This window comes from Pelophylax lessonae (genome assembly GCF_965119305.1).
Source record: "Pelophylax lessonae genome assembly, chromosome: 5".
NCBI lineage: Eukaryota > Metazoa > Chordata > Amphibia > Anura > Ranidae > Pelophylax > Pelophylax lessonae.
The window spans coordinates 442587715-442610030 of NC_138772.1; the positions used below are offsets into that span (position 1 = coordinate 442587715).

At 40.8% G+C, this 22316-nt stretch overlaps 1 protein-coding gene across 1 annotated transcript in view; it reads right to left on the reverse strand.

Moving 5' to 3' along the window:
* The window catches only part of ARFGEF1 (ARF guanine nucleotide exchange factor 1), a 319100-nt gene that overhangs the window by 44159 nt on the left and 252625 nt on the right, over nucleotides 1-22316 (reverse strand). Inside the window, exons 24-30 of the mRNA XM_082258428.1 lie at nucleotides 19145-19185; nucleotides 18895-19064; nucleotides 15805-15956; nucleotides 13856-14028; nucleotides 9620-9780; nucleotides 7263-7393; nucleotides 2787-2916 (exon numbers count right to left, since the gene is read on the reverse strand). Coding sequence (XP_082114554.1) covers nucleotides 2787-2916; nucleotides 7263-7393; nucleotides 9620-9780; nucleotides 13856-14028; nucleotides 15805-15956; nucleotides 18895-19064; nucleotides 19145-19185 — 958 coding nt within the window. The remainder of the gene's footprint in view (nucleotides 1-2786; nucleotides 2917-7262; nucleotides 7394-9619; nucleotides 9781-13855; nucleotides 14029-15804; nucleotides 15957-18894; nucleotides 19065-19144; nucleotides 19186-22316) is intronic.

Below are 22316 nucleotides of genomic sequence, written 5' to 3' on the forward strand. Positions count from 1 at the left end.
CGTATGAACTGCATAAACTGAATATCTTTGTGTGTGCATACCTGTGTAATTGCATAGATGTACACCAACATGGCTATGGACCTGCATCCCTGCAGGACTGCATAGTTAGGTTTTGGCAATATAGTTGCTATATTATTTAAATAGCTCCGGAAAGGAAAAGGCAGCTGGGGGAGGGAGGTGCACTGCCCTCAGGCCCGGTGGACTTGGGTGGTAATTTTGCGTTTTTCATATCTCCTGATAGACCAGTGGTGTCAGGTGTATCTGAGTCACTGTGTTTGTCTGGTGTTGCAGCAATTTCGGATGCGTTGAAATGTCATTAGGAGAATTTAGCAGTGGCATTGACAGCTGTTATGGACTGCGGCCACATCACTCTGAATGTGCCTGATCTCAGGGGCGTTAGCAGGATCGAGCCTGATTATTACTTGGATGGAGACTGCCCAGGAATACCAGGTGCTGTAAGCTTATCCCCTCCAGAATGAGGGAGGTGTCTGAGGCTGCTGTGCTTTGAGAGTATCTTGGGCCAGAGGATGCTAGGGCAATCTCTGAGGTGGTAGAGAAAACTGGCAGGAGTTTTTTCCCAGTCGTCAGTGACTAATACCATGACAGTGGTCCCTGCAACCTGAGACATTCTCAGCAATCTGCCAGTGTTGGGGAACTCTGGAGGTGGATCTACTGGATTCCAGGTTCTACAAAAAGTTGGAATGGTTGCGTCTGGAACGAGAATCTTACTAGTAATAGGGGTAGATACAATGGTAACACCTTAGAGACCGGTTCTCCCTAATCTACATCTTCTCCCTGATTTAACTACTGCTGCATCTTTTGCGAGTGATTTGGAAAGTGGCAACTAATAGTGTACACCGACATAGTGAATCTAGCAGTGGACACTCCCTGGACACTTTCATTCCAGCCAGACCTATGATCTTGGTTCCTGTTATGTCCATACTGTTGAGAGTCAGGAATCCGGCTTCAGGGAGCTTCCATTCGACTTGGAAACCTATATGCCTGGTGTGAAGCCAGGATGTGGCCCCCATGGATATACGTGACTGGGAGGTTTTTCCTTTCTCCAAACAGGAGGGGAAATTAAATTGGCCTAAGTATCATCAAGATTCAGATTTAGTCTCTATCCATTTTTTTCCAGAGACCGTTGTTTCCCACTTCTCGAAACATACTTCATGCAGGGTGTAACACAGACAGTCTCACCTGTCAGGCCACTCTTGTGTCCTTGGGACTTGAATTAGGTCTTGGCTGTCCTTGCAGAAGCCACCTTTAAACCAATTTGAGTAGCTTCATTAATCCTTTGAGTCAGAAGGTGGCTTCTTTGGTTACTATCACTTCAGCAAGAAGAGTGTCAGCTGACAGCTCTTTCACGTAGGAACTATTCTTGGTCTTGCATCATGATGAGGTAATGTTGCGTCCGCATCCATCTTTCTTTGGTTAGAGTGGTTTCTAGTTTTCATGTGAATTAGGACAGTGTCTTGCCTTTGTTTTTTCTGTGAGTCCACAGTAAGCAGGGGAAAGATCGCTGCATACTCTGGATGTTGTTTGAGCAGTCAGGATTTTCTTGAGTTGTCAGCACGGGTCAGAAATCCTGGTTCGTGCTGCCAGAAGAGCCCAGGAAGGGCAGATGGCATCCAGGTCAACTATTTTCCCCTTAATCCACCAGTTTATCATTCAAGCCTATGGTTTGAAAGGGCAAAGTCCCATCTTTTCTAGGAAGAGCGCACTCTACCAGGTGTGTGGGGGCATATTGGGCTATTTACCATAAATCCTCAGGTTTGCAAGGGTGTTACATGGTCTTTGGCTCATACATTCACAGCATTTTATCAGATGGATATCAGAGCCGCGGAGGATACTGCCCTTGGCCGCAGCATATTACAAATGGCAGCGTAGGTCCTTTGGGATTGATAGCGGTGGTTATTGTTGTGTCTCCCTCCCCCTCAGGTTCTATTGCTATGGGACATCCAATAAAGTTATGAATATAACCTGCTCTATGTCCCATGAGGTATGATAAAGAAAATTGGATTTTTTCTACATACTTACCTGTAAAATCCATTTCTTGGAGTATATCACGGGACACAGAGGTTCCTCCCCTCTTTCTGGGAATTAATTGCTTGCTACAAAACTGAGGTACTTCCTGTATAGGAGGGGTTATATAGGGGAGGACTTCCTGTTTGATTGAACGGCCAGTGTCCATTCACCTATAGGTGGTGCATAACCCACATAGTTATAAATACCGTGATGTACTCCACAAAATGGATTTTACAGGTATGTAGAAAGAAATCCAATTCTTTTCCTGGGTGCTGCATTTTTCCCATATGGAGAGCTTTGCTGATTATAGAGTTCTAGCTTCAACTAAGCAGGGGGCATGACATACCTCTACAGAAAGACCAAAGCTTTCACAAAAAGAGCTTACTTTTTGATGAATTGTAAACACATTTACACTACATTTGAATAAAGATTAACACTTGAAGAAAAATGCACTTTATGTGTATTTCTTATGTATTACGCAGGTAGATTAACTACTACAAGAGTAAACAATAGACCATTCCTGGAGTAGCTTAAGAGATGTTTTTATAACTATCTGGTTTTTGCATGTGTCTTTACACCCTCACTGGGTTCTAGTTTCCACCAGGATACAAGAGAATGGGTTCTGTGACATGCTACACATTTTTCACTATGAACTAGGATGTCGCAAAACATCCCTGCCCTTACTACACACACATTGTATCAAAGAGAGCGATGCAATTGGGACTGTTTCACTAGATCGATACGGCAGCTTGTCTCACCTCAGTCTGCTGCTCCGGAAGTTTCATGTTATCAAAGATTCTGAAGACGATTCGGAACAAGTCCTGCCACCAGTGTTTCTCAAATGTATGTCCGTATGTCTTCATCACCTCAAACATCACGGTCAGACCCCTGTCAGTAAAAACAGAACATTGCCATCTCCGAGAACATGAACAAACACACAATTATATTTTATTCACTCATAAAAGATAGCTGTAATTTAGCAGAATACATTATCTATAAAGCATATCATTAAAGGAGGTATATGTTGCCTTTGGTTCTTTCAGCAAGATTTTAGGATACTTTGAAAGTGTTTAAAGTGGTTCTAAAGCCATACGGTTTTTTTACCTTAATGTATTCTATGCATTAAATTAAAAAAACATTCTGTGCCTGAGGATCCCCCCCAGCCCACCCTTATACTTACCCAAGCCTGATTTTGACTGTGTACAAGAGAAGCTGCTCTCTTGGCTTTCTGCCTCCTCACTGGGCAGGTTGGGCCATTGGCTTCCGCTGCTGCCAATCAAATCTTGTGATAAGGGAGCATTGGGTGGGCTGACACACGCTGTGTCTCTATAGATGTAGACAGGGCTGCTCAAGAGCGAGCCCGCATGAGTGCCCCTATAGAAAGTGGCTTTCTATGGAGAGCACCCGCCAAAGAGAAGGAGCCTGAAGCACTGACGAGGGACCCCAGAAGAAGAGGATCAGGGCTGCTCGTATGACAGGTTTATTATTTTAATAAGAAAACAAATTGAAGCTTTACTATCACTTTAAGGTTTTTATTAGCACTGCGTTACTCTAACAGCTTTAGAGACTAAGACAGACATGTAACAAACTCAAATATTATTCAGTGTTTTGATCATCTGGGTATGTGGCACCAAACTCTGCTATAAACACACCTTGTACAGCTGCCATTAGCTTGCAGACTGTCTGCCAAACAAGAGAAACACCCTGTAGCTTTGGGCTTGAGTTAATGGCATCAGTTTAAGATGCTTTGAGATCATTCAGAATTCACTGACCTGCGTCAACCTCCTTATAACCTGCATTTAACATAATCAAATGGGTTTTTAATTTCCATATATATACAGCATATGTAAATGCAAAACCTGCCAAAAAACGGAATGGTGCGGTATGCAGTCTGACGATCGTTTGCTGATTTATACACGCTTTTTTAATTTGATTTCTTGTAAGTGTATTTTAATTGGGGCATCTTAATAAATGATTTAAATGGAGAGCACTATAAAGTTGCCCTTGTGTTACATGTAATGAGTATTGGCCCAGATGGGAGTACTAGATCTAAGGAAGGAAGTTTTATATCCACTTCAAAGTGACTGGCGAGAATTGCAAAATAGGTCTGTTATTAACAGGAGTGAGGTGAGCGTTCAATTCACCTAGTGGCGGTGGCACTAATTCATTTGTTTAACAAGATTTGAGCACGGCAGGTGGAATATATATTTATAAAGGACTTTTACTTTACACATTTATATGTTAATTATGCCTATTTACTTTTTTGTGATTTAATAGGAGCTGTTCACAGTATTGAATATTCAGCAGTGCTACACCATATGTCTTTATAAAAAAAAAAGGAAATAATTAAGGAAAAATGTTTGTAAGCTCTGAGACAGTCAGTCCCTTCAGCCCTAGACACGGGCCAACAAGTGACAATATGATAAATACAGGTCTATATAAATGTAAGATGGAGTAGTCCTAGGCGCTTGCTGATTTAGCTCTATGAGAATCAGTCCTGGGGAAATCACTCGGCTATTTCACCAAGCGATGAGGAAAGCAGTAGCACAGCATGTGATGATGCATTCTGCTGCACATGGCAAAGTGAGTATAAAGTGTAAAACCTAGGAATACTGCTCAAAGGGTTCAATAAAAACTGAAAGTATTGGAAGAAACAGCTCATGCTCTTGGCACTAAGAACAGCAAGTGGAAGTCAAAATCAATTGTCTCTGATATTTATTTTAAGAAAGAAGAAAGGGATCACAGAGGGTGGGAAATAAACACTTTGTGTATGAACAGAAAGCACCACCAACTCCAGGTAACCATTGAAAACTATCAGCAACATTATACACAAAATGGTATTGGTAAAAATATATCCTGGTAATTTGGCCCCAACATTTCTTTAGCTATATTGTATTTGCTCGGTAGAAAGGCTACAAAGAAGTATTTAAAGGACGCGTTCACCTTTGGGAGCATGTAATATGTTCCCACTATTGCAGCCGCTCCCTCCTCTCCCTGTGACAGTAGTACAGGGAGAAGTTCCCTGTACTAGCTGTCACTTTTTAAAAACAGCACGGCCATGCGGGGCTCAGCCCACACGGCTGCTTCATTCATTCTTTCATAGAGCAGTGTGTGTAAATGAACTACAAGCCCCGACATCCTTTGTGGCTGTCAGATTGTAGCTCTTAATGCTGTTGAGCGCTGTGGTAGTTCATGGAGTCTTCCTGTCAGTGTGAAACTGCCTGGCTGTACGATGTATGGGGCAGACAGCTCACAATGACAGTCTGCAGGAGACCTGCATGGCATCAGCAATTTGCTGATCACTGGTGCAATGCTCAACGCTTTTTTTACTTGTAAAAAAAAATATGCATTGATTTTTTAAAAAGAGAACTTTTGCTTTAAGCTGGGTACACATGGGCTGTAAATCAGTTGAAATCAGTCGGTTCGGTCTGTCAGACAAACATGCTGGAAAACCAGCATCCGATCAGAAGTCACAGCCATTGGCTGATCAGGGTGTTCTGATGGGGGGCAGTCCCCCTGTCAGTGGCTCATTGGGGAGATCACCGCACTAAATTCGGATGTGTTAGTATGGCGATTTGTAATTTTATTTTCGTTCAGCCTGTTGGGTTGAATAAAAAAAAAAACAAAAAACTTAGTGTGTTCCCAGCATTAGTCATGAGGACGTAGAATTAACTGACCTCCAGTCACCTGGCTTTCAGGCTGTATTGATAGGCAACATACATCTGGACTTATTTCTTAATGTAATTGTAAACTCTAAGGCCTCATGCACACTGAACGTTATCAAAACACCAGTAGAAAGCTATAGCTGTAGAGTTTTTCAGCTTTTTTGCAGTAGTGTTTTTCATCGTTTTTGAGCTATAGCGTTTTTTTAGCTTGTTTTAGAAAAACAATACTCCCACAAAAGCTTATGGCTCAAAAACGCTGATAAACACAGAAAAGCTGCGTTTTTCTGAATTTTTAAGCTTTTATCAGAATTAGAACTTTTTTACAGCTGAAAAAAATGTCTCAAAACCCACTAGTTCTGGGTTTCTTTTTCCAGCCAGAAAACGTCCCTGCCAAAAACTGCTGATAACAGCCTATGTTTGCATAGATACATAGGATAACATGCTGGGGAGTTCACTGGCTGCAGAAAAAAACTTCAGAAGCCAAAAACCGCAGTTGTAAAAATGTCCAGTGTGCATGAGGCCTAACAACTAACCTCTTTTTTTGTGATCCTTTAGTCTGTTAAAATATTTTGTTATATCTGATCAAAAAGTGTTAAAAAAACAGATCCTGTGATAACTCAGGAGTCTAATTAGCCCTCCTAGTTCTTATCTTGGACTAAAAAAATCTATCTAGGCTGTAGAGTGGCAGGGTCTGAGTAGTTTAGTAAAAGACACACTGGGAAGGATTTACTAAAACTGAAGCACTCAGAATCTTGTGCAGCTGTGTATGGTAGCCAATCAGTTTCTAACTTCAGCTTCCTCAAATAAGCTTTGACAATAAAACCTGGAAGCTGATTGGTTTCTCTGCAGAGCTGCACCTGATTTTGCATGATCCAGTTTTAGCAAATTCCCCCCACTGAGTAGGACTGATACCACTCAGTCCACAAAAATGTTGTGTGTTGCCAGCCCACAACAGAACTTCGGTATTGAGAGGACTTCTAGCAGATCAACGGGTATTTTCAGTGCTTGCAGGGTCTTAAGATTCCACACGAGGTAATGTACATGTATTTCAGAGAAGTACCGCCTGTTTTTTTTTTCCCTTACATATGCTTTAAGGAAAAGTACAATGTGTAAAGTGTGGCACCTCAATGTTAATGAATCTTAATTAACAAATCAGTGTGTGCCTGGTCTTATTCCACTCCTGTATTGCCCTACACAGGCCAATTTGCCCAATTTTTCCCAGTGCAGGTTTTGATCAGACTGGCTGCAAAGGGATAATACAAAGAATTCTTAATGTAAGACACTTTGATATGAGCCGCGTCACACTATTCTATCCATATTTAAATTGTGCAGATTCTGCTCAAATAGGTAGGATATAAAAAGTCTATTTAGACTGAATATAAGTCCTTGCAACTAATAGTTTCACTTTTGCCAATGACACGAACAGAAATCTGACAGGTTCCTAAGATATAATGTGCTTTGCATCCATACAAATGTCCAAGTGAGAAATAATGCTAAACATGTTAGAAGAAATACACAAATGCAATACTATAAATACCTTAAAACTAGAATACAAATACTGATTGTTACCTGGTTCTTACATCTAATTTGCATCTGTTAATGATGCAGGACAACTCAAACAGAATGGGGAACCATCCTCTCACCCAGACACGGTCCTCAGGAGCTACATTCATATCATCGCTTGTATACTCCTTGAATGCCTGCAAAAAACACATATATTCTCCTATCAGATAGAAGCAGATCTGCAATGATTCATAATGTGCACTCACTAAATAGTAATCCTATGAACTATAGCTTTTTATAAAACCAAGAGTAAAGAGAAAGTAGGGGTTTGTCAGGCCAATTGAGAGAAGGAAAACCAGGATACAACTGTTTAAAAAATCAATATTTTATTTGTACATATAAAAGCGTTTCGCATAAGGCTTCGTCAGGGCCAAAGAGACAGAGCAATACCGATATTTCTCGCTGCGTGCAAAAAATAGTATTGGCAGGATAGGATACCAAATCCCTATAAATAGTGTAAGGTGGCGGCTGCAAATATTCATAGTATTTCTGGTAATTCCTCACCAGATAGGCGTATGACACCCTCCCAAAGTTAGGCAGGATTCACGGAGGACCATGATCAAATAAGGCTACTGTTGCCGGCTATGAATGAGAACCATGGCTTGGGATGGTCTATAATTGAGCCATTCACTACCCTGCCCCAATACTTCTTGGGATAATATTAAGTTTGTTCCCCTACCGTTTGACATTTCTCCTTCACTCTATTAAGAGGACTAAAAGCATTGTCTTGACGAGCGCTGTTTAATGGCTTATGTAGCTGACTAAAGTATTAACGAGCTCCATTGCTATCTCTCCTCGTTTCCATTTGAAAACAAAATTTAACAGATAGAGAGACAGAGACTTCATTAATACCATAACGGTACTTTGGGAGGGTGTCATACGCTTATCTGTTGAGGAATTACCAGAAATACTAAGAATATTTACAGCCGCCACCTTACACTATTTATAGGGATTTGGTATCCAATCCTGCCAATACTATTTTAGCACGCAGCGAGAAATATCGGTATTGCTCGGTCTCTTTGGCCCTGACGAAGCCTTATGCGAAACGCGTTGGCTCATTGGGAACCTCAAACCGAATGTCATCAGGGACTCCTTGCATTAACACCAGTTTGAAGCATGTATTTCTCCTGCTATAGGGAATATATTTCTGTGCTGCGATTTTTATTCTTGTGGTGAATATATGGGGGACCTCTTTCTCTGTCCCTCATCTATACACTTCTTTTAAATGTACAAATAAAATATTGATTTTTTTTTAGACAATTGTATCCTGGTTTTCCTTCTCCCAATTGGCCTGACAAACCCCTACTTTCTCTTTACTCTTGGTTTAGTACAATATTTTTTGGGGCATGGGCCAATCTACACGGTCATTTTTTGTATAGCTTTTTATAATGCTATGTGAACAAATAAGTAACACAAGGGCTAAAATACACTGAACAAAATTATACACGCAACACTTTTGTTTTTGCCCCCATTTTTCATGAGCTGAAGCCAAAGATCTAAGACTTTTTCTATGAACACAAAAGGCCTATTTCTCTCAAATATTGTTCACAAATCTGTCTAAGGCTGGACATACATTATACAATTTTCTGTACAATTTTCTTGAAATTTGCCTTCAACTATGTAGTACAAAGGCCTGCCTACTGGATACAAGTGAAGGTGTTGTTTAGCTTTGATCTCATATTATGTGGTTTGTGGTAAATCTAACAGAAAATTGTACAAGAAAATTGAACATGTATGGCCAGCCTAAATCTGTGTTAGTGAGCACTTCTCCTTTGCTGAGATAATGCATCCACCTCACAGGTGTGGCATATCAAGATGCTGATCAGACAGCATGATTATTGCACAGGGGTGTCTTAGGCTGGCCACAATAAGGGCCATTCTAAAATGTGCAGTTTTACTTTTATGGGGGGCCAAGCTTTAATACTTGTATACCAGCCCTTGCTTTGTGCAATTGTGGGAAACTCACACATATATAGATGTGCTTTTGGACTTTGCTGGGATCAGAAGCACTGCAGTACATCCACGCACAGCAGAATCATTGGGCTGGGGGGCAAATGTCATTTTTGCCGAGGCACTGCAGCACAAAAACTCTAATAAATTAAAGATAACTAATAATATTCAAATGTGAGAGATGGAGGGGGGAGGAGAATGCCGGGGTAATGTTGTACTTGTTTTGCTTTGCTTAGCCCCTATTAATCAACCAGTGATTAAAAGCTAAATTAATTTATAATATTGGTGCAATTTGGACTAATTTGTACTAATAACTGCAGGTTTAAAGCAGCTATCATCATGGAGGCCCATTGATGAAATGAAACATGACAAGGAGTTTTCAAGTGAAACAAATTACACAATGGAAATCATACCTGAGGCCGGTCAGACACATATTTTGCACAATGGCGGATGAGACGTATGGCTTCCATGCTGGTGTCTGGGAATGCTGCATTACAGGCAAATTCAGACAAACATTTCACTGCATCCTGAAAAGAATCAATGGTGGCCGGAAAGTGCTTCTCAAAAACCAGTGCTGTAACAAAGAACATAACATATTGGTTATAAAGTCTATTATAGTAAGACCGGCATTAATATGCCAGAAATGCCCTTCTTTTGGCATGTGTAATATGGCCAGTTCTTCCACTTTCTCCCTGAATCTCTCAATAGGGGGGATTTCCTTAATTTCCTGTGCTGTAGACTCAACAGGAAGTGCAAGAACATCTTTCCAGGGTGAGGAATATCCCATCTGAGACAGTTATCACAGGATCAAGTTTCTTTAAGGAAAATTGTTTACTCTAATCCTGTTCTAATGGCAACTCAAAACTTTCATTCCTAGTGACAATGGTGATGATAGAGAACGTAAATCTCCCCAATGGTAATACAAGACAGCAATGAAAAAAAAAAAAAAAAAAAAACTGGACCAGTGATTCTAATCCCTCACAAAGCCTATACAAATCTTAAAAAGAAAAGAAAAGAAAAAGAAAATATTTTTTTTCATAGTTTTAGTGACATTTATAGGTAAAGTTGATTCAGGGAATATCCGAATGCCTCTCTGGGGATTGGGGGATCAGGAAGGAAATTGTCCCCCTGCTGGAGCTAATTGGGTCAAGCTTTGCTGGGGTTTTTGCCTTCCTCTGGATCAACTGCGGGTATAGGATTGTGAATATAGGATTATATGATTCCCCCCCTTTTATTGGTTGAACCGGATAGACTTGTGTCTTTTTTCAACCAGACTATCTATGAAATATGTGGTGACGCATTAAGAAAAAATGTGCAACACTGGGAAAAAGCACCATTATTTCAATTTTAAATAACATTGCTTGAGAGTTGTGAAAGGAACTGGTGCGCTTTTTTTTGTGTGAATTTACTGCGATTAAAAAAAAAAAAATCGCAAAAATAAGAAAAACAAAGTGATAGTATTAGTATCAAATGTTTAATAAAATGTGGGATGTTGTTAATATATTTAATGAGGTGATAATAAAGTGGTATTTTATGTAAGAACTTGTCTGCGGGGATGCAAGGAACCATACAATAACAGGGAGTATATATTTATATACATCCACATTATTCGGTTTTTTACATTTTTATCTTTAAATTTAATTTTCTTTTACATTTTTTATTTTTATTTTCTTTTTCTAGTTGCATATTTATTTTCATTTAAGTTTATAAAAGATTTGACTTGCTTTTTCAATAAAAACTAACCTTTTTTTGTAGTTACTAATCTATGGCCCAGAGGGGGTCTGCCTTAGATTTTTTGTAATCTTGGTAGCATTTTTTCGGTGTTAGGTTTTGTTTCAACCAAATGATCGGGATCAAAATTATACAGGGGATATTGATAGACAGGAAGGAAGTAGTTTTGTTCTTGACCCTGGGGTTCCTCTGCGTGCCACCGGAAGTTCTGTTTTTCCCTCTTTAAAAGCTAAGACTGTGACGGCGCGTGCTGTACATCAATCCCAGTTCACGCCTTCTGAGAGCAGACGGGTCAGATGGAGCCAGCCATGTCGTCAGCACGCACAGTCCGTACTGCAGGCGGCCGTGCCACCACGAGATTCTGTGTAACAACCAAGCATGTTTTCTGTAAGCGTGATTCTATTTTAATAAAACATAATTTTTAAAAGTAATGCACTATTAGCCCTCCTTCTCAAATTTTAAGCTGAGAGCCTTTGGTCATCCAAGGCTCACAAGGAAGGTAATACAGTCTGAAGCTCCTTCTACACTGGAAGGCAGTCTCTGACAGTTCAAGATTGGCTACAAAAAGTAAATAATATCTATGAAATAGAGAGGTCGATTGCCATCACACGATTCCACCTCTCGATTCCATGATACTTGGACACCATGGTTTTTGTTTAAATTCTATAATAGCTATCTAAACCCAATGCGTGTGTAGACACAACTCCAGCTACTCTCTATATTGAACTTATCCATCCGGAACTCTTGGACCTTTATTGAGTCAGGATTGTTCAAGATAGATCTAAATATCCCGGGTTCTCACTCTCTTTCTACCTCCTACCTTTTAACACATCTTTGCTCTTATACCCTATTATTGTTTTCCTTTTCTTTTTCTCTTTTACTGAAATTTGATGCAGAGCTTAGACTACATCATTAGTTAATACTCTAAGAGATGTAGCCACTCCTATATATATATATATATAAATATATATATATATATAAATAAAGCTAGTAATAGTTTGTTATCACTTGTCTAGATGTTACACGACAACATATGAAGAGATAACAAATGATCATTTAGAACTGATATATACAATCTAACGTTAATGTTTGTCATTACTTTCATTACTTTTACTTTATTACAAATCGACTTTACTATATTGTATATACAACTCAAGGCTTTTTATATGCTATGATGCTGTATATGTTGACTTGCATTATATTTGTTCTCAATAAACCTTGTTGAACTAATAATGTAAAAAAAAAAAATACAGTCCGAAGCCGCTCAGTCGAGCTATCCCTACATGCCTTTTAACTGCTGGGGTCTGGTAAGCGGCCATTTATTCACCATTGAGAACGCAGGTGATGCATTCAGCACTTGGAGGAGTTTTGAATAGCATATTTCCAGTTCGTCAAAACATTTGGGACTGATCTGAATTAACCCAGAATTTTTATATGGGACTTTTTAGTCATAGAGGTTTGTATGTTCTTTTCACCATATGAAATCGTTTTCACTGCATTGTTATTTGCATGGTCACATTTTATATCACAAATGTCACGTTTGTAACAATTGTTATTGAAGAAATATTTGTAAGAAATTTGAGTGGCCCAGTCATGTGTTGTCTTTGTTTTTCTTTTAGCAATTTATTTGTGATTTTTATCGCAGTATAATGTTCTTTTATTTCTTTTTAACCTCCCTGGCGGTATGATTATTTCGGATTTTAGGTGCTGAAAGTGGTACCATTATTTTGCATGTAATTCTTAAGAATGAACAGCCCAAACCAACTATTTACATATGATTTTTTTTTACTGTGCGTTCTTCTTTATAACATCTCGGGTATGATAAAGTTTGAAACACAAAATCATAAATTATAATATAATAAAAAACTATAAATAAGTTAAAGTATGTATGTATATATATATATAAAAAGTACAGTAAAACTGCAGGAAATGGCACTGGGGGGCAAACTAATGTGATTTTTTTTTATTTTGCATTGTATCAGTGTGTTTGACATTTGAATTTGCCGCCGGTTCCAACCCCCCTGCGAACGTCACGTCGCAAGAAACGGAAGCCGGGGCACGGAGAGGATCGGGAGGAAGATCCGCCGCTAGACACCGCCGGGATACATTGCTGGATCCCGGTGACAAGGTAAGTTTCTGGCGAAGCTTCTGGCGGTACCCAGAGTGTGGCTCGGGGTTACCGCTTTTGGCTCTGAAATTTAACCCCGAGCCACACTCGGGAATACCGCTAAGAAGGTTAAAGATAACGCACCAGTTCCTTTCACTTCACTCATTTTCATCTCCCGGGATTCAGGGAGTTCCAGGTGTAGCAATCTTTAAGATTGGCTAGCGCATCCTTCATTTTTTCCCTTTTTTTATTGCTAGAGAATTGTTGTTTGTAGTAGAATTCTCCATTATAAATGGAAAAAATAATATAAAAAAATATAAAATAAATGTTACAAGGCAATATTGCCAAGTGTGTATAAAAAATGTTCTGATTCATACAGGGTATACAGATATAAAAGCCAAAGTGGTTACATTTCAGGTATACTGGATTTGAAAAGACTATTAGAATTGACTTAAATCGGCTTTACCTAAACTGGTAAGAATTTTCTCCAATGAATACATTGGAGTAAAAAAAAACTATTGAAAGCAATTGATTTTCTCATGCATTTTTACCAAGCTGGAAAATGTCACATCAAGTGTGAAGAGTACCATGTGACAGTCCTCACTTGTGTTTGACCACCTTATGAATTTGCTTTGGTTCTACAGTTTTTTTTAAAAAAGACTTTAATTAGAGGAGTAATAAAGGTATTTTTCGGATGACACTATTTTTTGTAGCTCAGAACTTAAGAATTTCCTGTTATTTTAACGTGTTAGGAATATTCTAAGCGGCATATGCACAGCTAGCTTAGTGCATGTGTCATAGAAATACTCACTGACTATGTGCCCAGTGGTCTGAAATGCCAGCTCCACTATGCTCTCATCCTGGTCGGAGGCAGCCAAGTGAAAAACTGAGAATATGTTCTTCCAGCCTGAGCGAATGTTAGCAGCTTGGGAGTTTACCATCTGAGCAATGCAGCGGACGACCATGTCCCTGATGGTGGGAGACCTTTTTACAAACAAAGCACAAGCATTACATGAGAAAGGTGACAGTCACAGCTTTGTTACACACAGTTACAGTATGTGCTATCACACATTACCAGAAAGTTATCAATAGCTACAAAAACTAATATATCCACTTTCACAATCATGTATGTACCCAATATCCAGTCCTTAATTGTGGCCACCCCTCTCCACGTTCTTGAACCAATCGGATTATCCCATCCATGTCCTACACCCCTAATTTCCCTCCCCCTTCCTGTTTTGCAATTCTCATTTAACCTTAAGAGTGCATATACTCATACCAACGTACTATGTCTACCTAAGGCCCCTTTCACACTTGTGCGACCTAAAAGTCATGTGATTTTACCACGATTTTGCCGCAATTTTGTCTGGACTTGAAGCAATGCCTATGTCTATGGTCTTCAAAACGCATCAAAATCGACCCAAAGTAGTGCAGGGGCTACTTTGAAGTCGTACAGATATGAATGGTACTCATTGGAAATCATGGAGTACGACTTGTCATGCAACTCTGCAGTCTCAAATCGCAGGTTAAGTCGCTCAAGTGTAAAAGGACCTAACACACCGTTTATTTGGGAGAGCATTCTGTACCCAAGATGTAAAACTGTACCCACATGTACCCTCCAGGGGCACATGAACCACCAATGTAACCTATCTTTTTAACTTAACCTCTTTACAACCGCCCACATTGACACTACTGCGGCAATGTAGCACGATCCCGTCCAGCGACGTAGACCTACGTCGCTGGACTCCTCCCCCTGTAGTCGGCGCTCGCGCGCCGCCGGAGGCGCGCTCCCGCTGTTTTCAGTCACAGCGGGAGTCGGGCCAGGGGAGGAGCGGCGGCGATCGCAGCTGCTCTTCTCCAATCGTCCGGGAATCGAGTTTGGAGATCCGCCCGCTCTTGTAAACAGAGCGGGCGGATCTCCTAAGTGACAGGCAGGGTCAGATAGCATGGTTCAGCATAGCTGAACATGCGATCTGTCCCTGTGTCACTCAGTCACCTCCCCCCACACGTCAGTAAGCACCAGGCATACATTAACCCCTCCCTCTCCAATAAAATTAACCCATTCCCTGCCAGTGTAATTTTTACAGTAACAGTGCATATTTATAGCACTGATTACTGTAGTAATGTCACTGGTACCCCCAAAAGTGTCAAAAATGTCAGTCAAGGGTCCGATCTGTCCGCCGCAATGTCGCAGTTCCGCAAAAAAAAAAAAAAAAAAAAAAATCGCAGATCGCCGCCATTACTCGTTAAAAAAAAAAAAAACACCAAAAATGACAGAAATCTTTCCCTTAGTTAGTAAACGCAATAACTTTTACGCAAACCAATCAAATACGCTTATTGTGATTTTTTTTTACAAAACATAGGTAGCAGAAAACAAATTGGCCAAAAATTTTAAAAAAATTTGATTTTTACATTTTTTTGGGAGGGAATTTCATATAAAAAAATGTTAAAAATATTGTTATTTTTTCAAAATAAACGCTCTTTTTTTGTTTATAGCGCAAAAAGTAAAAATCACACAGGTGATCAAATACCACCAAAAGAAAGCTCTGTTTGTGGGAAAAAAAGGATGTAAATTTCGTTTGGGTACAGGTTCACACGAACGCGCAATTGTCAGTTAAAGTCGCACAGCGCCGAATCGCAAAAAGTGGCCTGGACGTAAGACAGCAAAATCCTCCGGTGCTAAAGTGGTTAATTTAAAAAAAAAATTGAACAAAGGCTACCTAAGCACATATTATATACACAGAGTAAAGTTTCATCTACCTGTTCCTCTTCATAATGTGCTCAAATGGCCTTAAGAAATCTTTTTGGAAGCGGAAATTTGCAAGCTCCCCTTTTTCTAGAAATTTCATAGACAGCTGTCTTAAAGAATCTACTGCAAAGATTGCAACATCTTCATTAGGGTTGCAACCAACCTAAAAAGGAAACACAGCACAGACATTAAAAGGCAGTTTAACCTCATAGCTTGTATTCAAATTCTATAATTACCGGTAATATACTATATATGTTATATATAACTATACCCAATTAGTTAAAATTCAACATGTTACAACTCTACATGCATCCTTTAAGTTATCCAGAGCTTTTTCTTTCATAGAATAAATACTTGGTGGCCCTGCCAGTCTATAGGTCATTCTCTCATCAGTGTGGCAATGCTCTGTGACCTGCAGTGAATTCACTGTAGTGCTGTCATGCTTAAAAGCCATTGCGGCTGCTTGGACTATAGTGCATGCGAAAAGTATTTCACTTTTTCCACATTATGTTACAGCCTTATTCCAAAATGGATTAAATTCATTATTTTCCTCAAAATTTTACAGATATTTTCCGCAAGTCCCATTGAGCACAGTGGCCTCCATCATCTGTAGAAAGGAAAGAAATTTGTAATCACCAGGACTCTTCCTAAAGCAGGCTGCCCGGCTAAACTGAGCAATCGGAGAGAAGGGCCTTAGTCAGGGAGATGACCAAGAACCCAATGGTTACCCTGACTGAGCTCCAGCGTTTCTCTGTGGAGAGAGGAGAACCTTCCAGAAGAAGAATCATCTCTGCAACACTCCACCAATCAGGCCTGTATGGTAGAGTGGCCAGATGGAAACAACTCCTTAGTAAAAGGCACATGTCAGCCCATCTAGAGTTTTCCAAAAGGCACCTGAAGGACTCTCAGACCATGAGAAACAAAATTCTCTGGTCTGAAGAAACAAAGATTGAACTCTTTGGCCCGAATGGCAAGTGTCATGTCTGGAGGAAACCAGGCACTGCCCATCACCTGGCCAATACCATCCCTACAGTGAAGCGTGGTGGTGGCAACATCATGCTGTGGGGATGTTTTTCAGCGGCAGGAACTGGAAAATAGGTCAGGTTGGAGGGAGAGTTGAATGCAGCAATGTACAGAGACAACCTTGATGAAAACCTGCTCCAGAGAGCTCTGGACCTCAGACTGGGGCGAAAGTTCGTCTTCCAACAGGAAAAAGACCCCTAGGCACACACACAAGATAACAAAGGAGTGGCTACAGGACAACTCTGTTAATGACCTTGAGTGGCACAGCCAGAACCCAAACTTGAACGCAATTGAACATCTCTGGAGAGATATGAAAATGGCTGTGCACCGACGCTCCCCATCCAACCTGATGGAGCTTTAGAAGTCCTGCAAAGAAGAATGGGAGAAACTGCCGAAAAATAGGTGTGTCAAGCGTGTAAGTGTAGCATCATACTCAAAAATACTTGAGGCTGTAATTGGTGGCAAAGGTGCTTGAACAAAGTATTGAGGAAAGGCTGTGAATACCTATGGTACGTGTTTTTTTTTTTTTTTTTAATTTGCAAAGATTTCAAACAAACTTTTTTCACGTTGTCATTATGGGGTACAGTATTGTTTGTAGAATTTTGAAGAAAATAATTAATTGAATCAATTTTGGAATAAGGATGTAACATAAAATGTGGAAAAAGTGAAGCGCTGTGAATACTTTCTGGATGCACTGTACATTGTTATGCAAGCTGAGAAGGAGGGTTATAAGCATTTTCACTGTCTATAACCCTTTCCCTCACTGCCAACCAGCACCGAACACATCAAACAGGTAACCTGTGTCCTTCAATCCTACCTGCTCCAAAAAGAAAAAAAGGAAGTATATATATATATATATATATATATATATATATATATATATATATGGAAGTTGGTCCCGCTGGATACCAATAATTAGGCTGGACTGAGATGACAGCTTGGTCTCTTTTTGCTGGGAGAACACAGTAAGTATGCTCTTAGCACAGAAAGGTCAACTGCCAAATGACGCATCTGTGCCCTCCCACCACTTTTGCTACCACACGCGTTAGGTGGGCGGCAAAAGGTTAATCATTTTTAAGTCTCTGACCCAAAACAAACATGTTTCTCTTCAAAAGGGCTTGTTCACACTAGCATTAAGGGGGGTTGGGGAGTTGGTAAAACCCCACACTCTTATAGTCCCCAACTGGTACCCCCTTTTAGCTGCAGAGGCAGCGGCTGGGGCTGTCCACATGCCATGATGCTTTAGGAATTATACCTATTTTGTAAAGCACTGCATAAACTGTTGGCGCTATATAAATCCTGTATAAAAATATTAATACCTCGTTGCTTTCGACAGAATGCAACCTATTCAAGTCAATTGGACACTGCAATTACCGCACAACCACGTGGAATGCACACAGATGCGGCAAGCAAGTACGGGGTTCAAGGGGTTAAAAACGGCCATAAGGAGGCGCCATAAGGTCTCCAACACTAGTGTGAAGGAGCTCAAACAATGTTCGCATGAAAATCACAATCCTGCAAGAACTGGAACTTTTATATTTTACTGTGAATAACGTCAAGGCTACAGTAAAGTTTTTCTTCAATCTGTTGGCATAAAACAATTGATCTCACTCTTTCACTAGGAAAACATACACCCTATAGTGATTGTATATGTATATCTCCATGGTTGTGAATATGTCAGTGCTCCTCATACATGTTGATGTGGCAGTGCTGGCTTATCTCTTTGCAATCAGCAACAATATTGAGAAGTCCCCCAAAGCGCTGAAAACTGCCTGATTAAGATTATGGCAGAATATTGGAAGTGACAGGACGTGAGGATAAACCTCCCAAACAGAGCCCTGGATAGCAGGAAAAGTCTTGCCCCTTGCCCACTCTATCCAAACCGAAGAAAAACATTTTTGGATTTATACTTTAACATAGAAAAAAGGGAATTTGAGATTCTCATTTGATAAGCACCCTCCTCCCTGAACTCAGATACATGACAAAATAGCCACCAAAGAAACAGCTGTACAGCATACAAAATACCTGCCAGGTATATAAGCTGTTACAATCGGCATGGAATGCCAAGAATACCATACCTTATTAAAATGATCTCCGATAACCTCCCATATCCTGGACCACTGAAGTCGGATACGACCCATGTTGTAGTAAGAGATCTCTACAATTTTCTGTAAGCTAAACATTCGTGGGTGTGTTGGAGACACCAACTCGTCCATTGAGACGGCACACAGCCAGCGTACAAAATCCACTGCAAGCACAGAATGGGTTGAGATTTATAGAAAAATGTAGACAGAAAGAGGAAGAAAAGTATAAATGAACTTGTCTTACCTATAGCATTTCCATCCAGTCTTGTGGATCCAGTAAATATCCTGAAATGATTCAAATAATATTCTCAAAATGTATATCCACATATTTAACAGAATGGCACGTAAAATACGAAGTGTGCCATAATCCCTAAGAAAATACCTAAGGCACCAATAATATGTACCTGTCCCTGAAGGCAAAGCAAAACAGTTACTTACTAACGGTCTGTGTATATAATCATATCTATGCAGATACACTTGAGCCTAGAAGGGGAATCAATGCAATTCTTCCTCCTCTCCCATTAACCATAGACCTAGGCCCCAATACCACCCCTCCTCCCTGACCCTGAACACAAACTTTTATTTTTACTTGTTGTTCCTGCCAGTGATGGCTCATTCATAGAACCATGCCTCCCAAATGTAACCTGCTGGCTCTCAGAGGCTGCTCACCCTAATAGCTGAAAGACATTTCTTGCTAATCAGTGAGGATGAGGGATGGGCTGCATATGCCAAGCTTCTTGCCTGTCCCAAAAGGCCACATGCATTGTATCTATTCTGCTGCCATGTGAACACAGCATCACCATGGGCATGCCCAGGTACTCTTCAGTATTGCCTTCAGAATGAACATATGCCTGGGCACACCCTAATCACCCTGTGTGGCACCGCACAGATTCCCTCTTTTTAGACCCCTGTTTCACCAAAAGCTCTTAATATTTTTCTTAAAAATATTTAAAAAAAACCCCGAAAATTGTACAAAAATATAAAATAAAATAATAAAAACTACTGACACCATCCACTGCCCTGACACCAATCTTTGCCCTTCAGACACTGTCCACTGCTCTACTGACACCAATCTCTGCCCTTCAGACACTGTCCACTGCTCTACTAACACCAATCTCTGCCCTTCAGACACTGTCCACTGCTCTACTAACACCAATCTCTGCCCTTCAGACACTGTCCACTGCTCTACTGACACCAATCTCTGCCCTACTGACACCAATCTCTGCCCTTCAGACACTGTCCGCTGCTCTACTAACACCAATCCCTGCCCTTCAGACACTGTCCACTGCTCTACTGACACCAATCTCTGCCCTTCAGACACTGTCCACTGCTCTACTAACCCCAATCTCTGCCCTTCAGACACTGTCCACTGCTCTACTAACCCCAATCTCTGCCCTTCAGACACTGTCCACTGCTCTACTGACACCAATCTCTGCCCTTCAGACACTGTCCACTGCTCTACTAACCCCAATCTCTGCCCTTCAGACACTGTCCACTGCTCTACTGACACCAATCTCTGCCCTACTGACACCAATCTCTGCCATTCAGACACTGTCCACTGCTCTACTGACACCATCACTATATACAGTATACATATGTGTTTGAGCTTTGGGGTGCACACCTATGCCTGCACTCCTTGGTATCTTTATTGTAACATTAAAATCACATCACAGGTATGACAGGAACATAAAAGGTCACATGTTTGGCGCTAAAGTCAGCACTTACTCAAACAGTTAAGTAAGTGCTGACTTTAGCGCGAAATGCGTTACCTTTTATGTTCCTGTCATACCTGCGATGTAACAATCTTCTGTAATTTGCTTCAATTTGGTCTATTAAAAATACCATTGAATTGTGTTTTGTTTGGTAAAAGCAAAAACCCTGCTAGAAATCCAGTAGGACTGTTGTCAGCCTTTCACCTCCCTGCTATGTTATGAGGCGAGGGGGAGGTGTTCTGTGCCTCCAACACATTTCCAGTACTAGGGTAGCATAGATACAGTTTAGCGAGTGAGCGTCTTCTCTCTGGAGCAGGACGTGTGTTACTGGCAGGACCACCAGCTCAAAATTCAAAATTCGGGAGTAAAAGTAGTCACCGCATCTAAGGACTGGTGTAGCTGCAATATATCAGAGTTTACTCTTGGGTTTAGATAGATATCATGGTTCACTCAACCACAGCCAGCCAGTCTGGATTTCTCACTAACAGACAGAAAGGTCACAGAATGAGACGTGATGGGTTAGGACGTTGGTCTGTACAATGTGCGTTCTCTACCCTTACACTGACATGTTCCAAAATGTTCCTGCTAGCAAGTATCCAACCATGCTGAAAATGGAATTGTAATGAAAGATTAATCTATGCTGAATATTACAGCAAAAGCTCTAATAAGTCTGCATACTTTAGGATGTAATAAAGCATTGTTAGACAGAATTATGCCAAACTAATGAGAACAGTTCATTTACAGCAATTTGGAAAATGCAGAGATTTCAATGGGGTGAAAATCATTGGCACTTTTTTGTGAGTCTTCTATTCTACACAGTGGAGCAGCTGGCTACCTAACAGCATGGGTAGGCAACCAATAATAACCATCTCTAGGCTCATCCAAAGGGTTGTATATTACAATTTTTATTTTCTCCAGTCAACTCCAGCCAAAAAGATACATGCACAGCCAAAACACATTTAGGAAGAGCCTAAGTGCAGGTTCACACTATGCAGTGCAGGAACCACATGTGCACCGCGTTCCTGTTCAAACCACATGAGATTCTTAAGCAGTGCGATTTGAGCCCTTATTCTGTATGGCTCAAATTGCACCAAAATTGTGCAGGACCCTTTTTTGGCTGCACCGGAATTGGATCTGATTCTGAAAATCTCACTGCATTTTGTGAACAGATTTTGGGGTGCTGTTAACATACACAAATCCGCAGCAGTTCACATGGACGGGGTGCGATTTGGATGAAGAGCGGAATCCGCACAGAATTCACTGTGAGTTTGCATTGCACAAGTGTGAACCAGCACTAAAGAGGAACTGCAGCCGGATTTTGTTTTTCTTATCCAAGGTGGCGGCACCTGTACCCAGGATGAAGGCACCTGTACCCAGGATGAAGGCACCCGTACCCAGGATGAAGGCACCTGTATCTAGGATGAAGGCACCCGTACCAAGGATGAAGGCACCCGTACCCAGGATGAAGGCACCTGTACCCAGGATGAAGGCACCCGTATCTAGGATGAAGTCACATGTACCCAGGATGAAGGCACCTGTACCCAGGATGAAGGCACCCGTACCCAGGATGAAGGCACCCGTACCCAGGATGAAGGAACCCGTACCCAGGATGAAGGCACCCGTACCCAGGATGAAGGGACCCGTACCCAGGATGAAGGGACCTGTATCTAGGATGAAGGCACCTGTATCTAGGATGAAGGCACC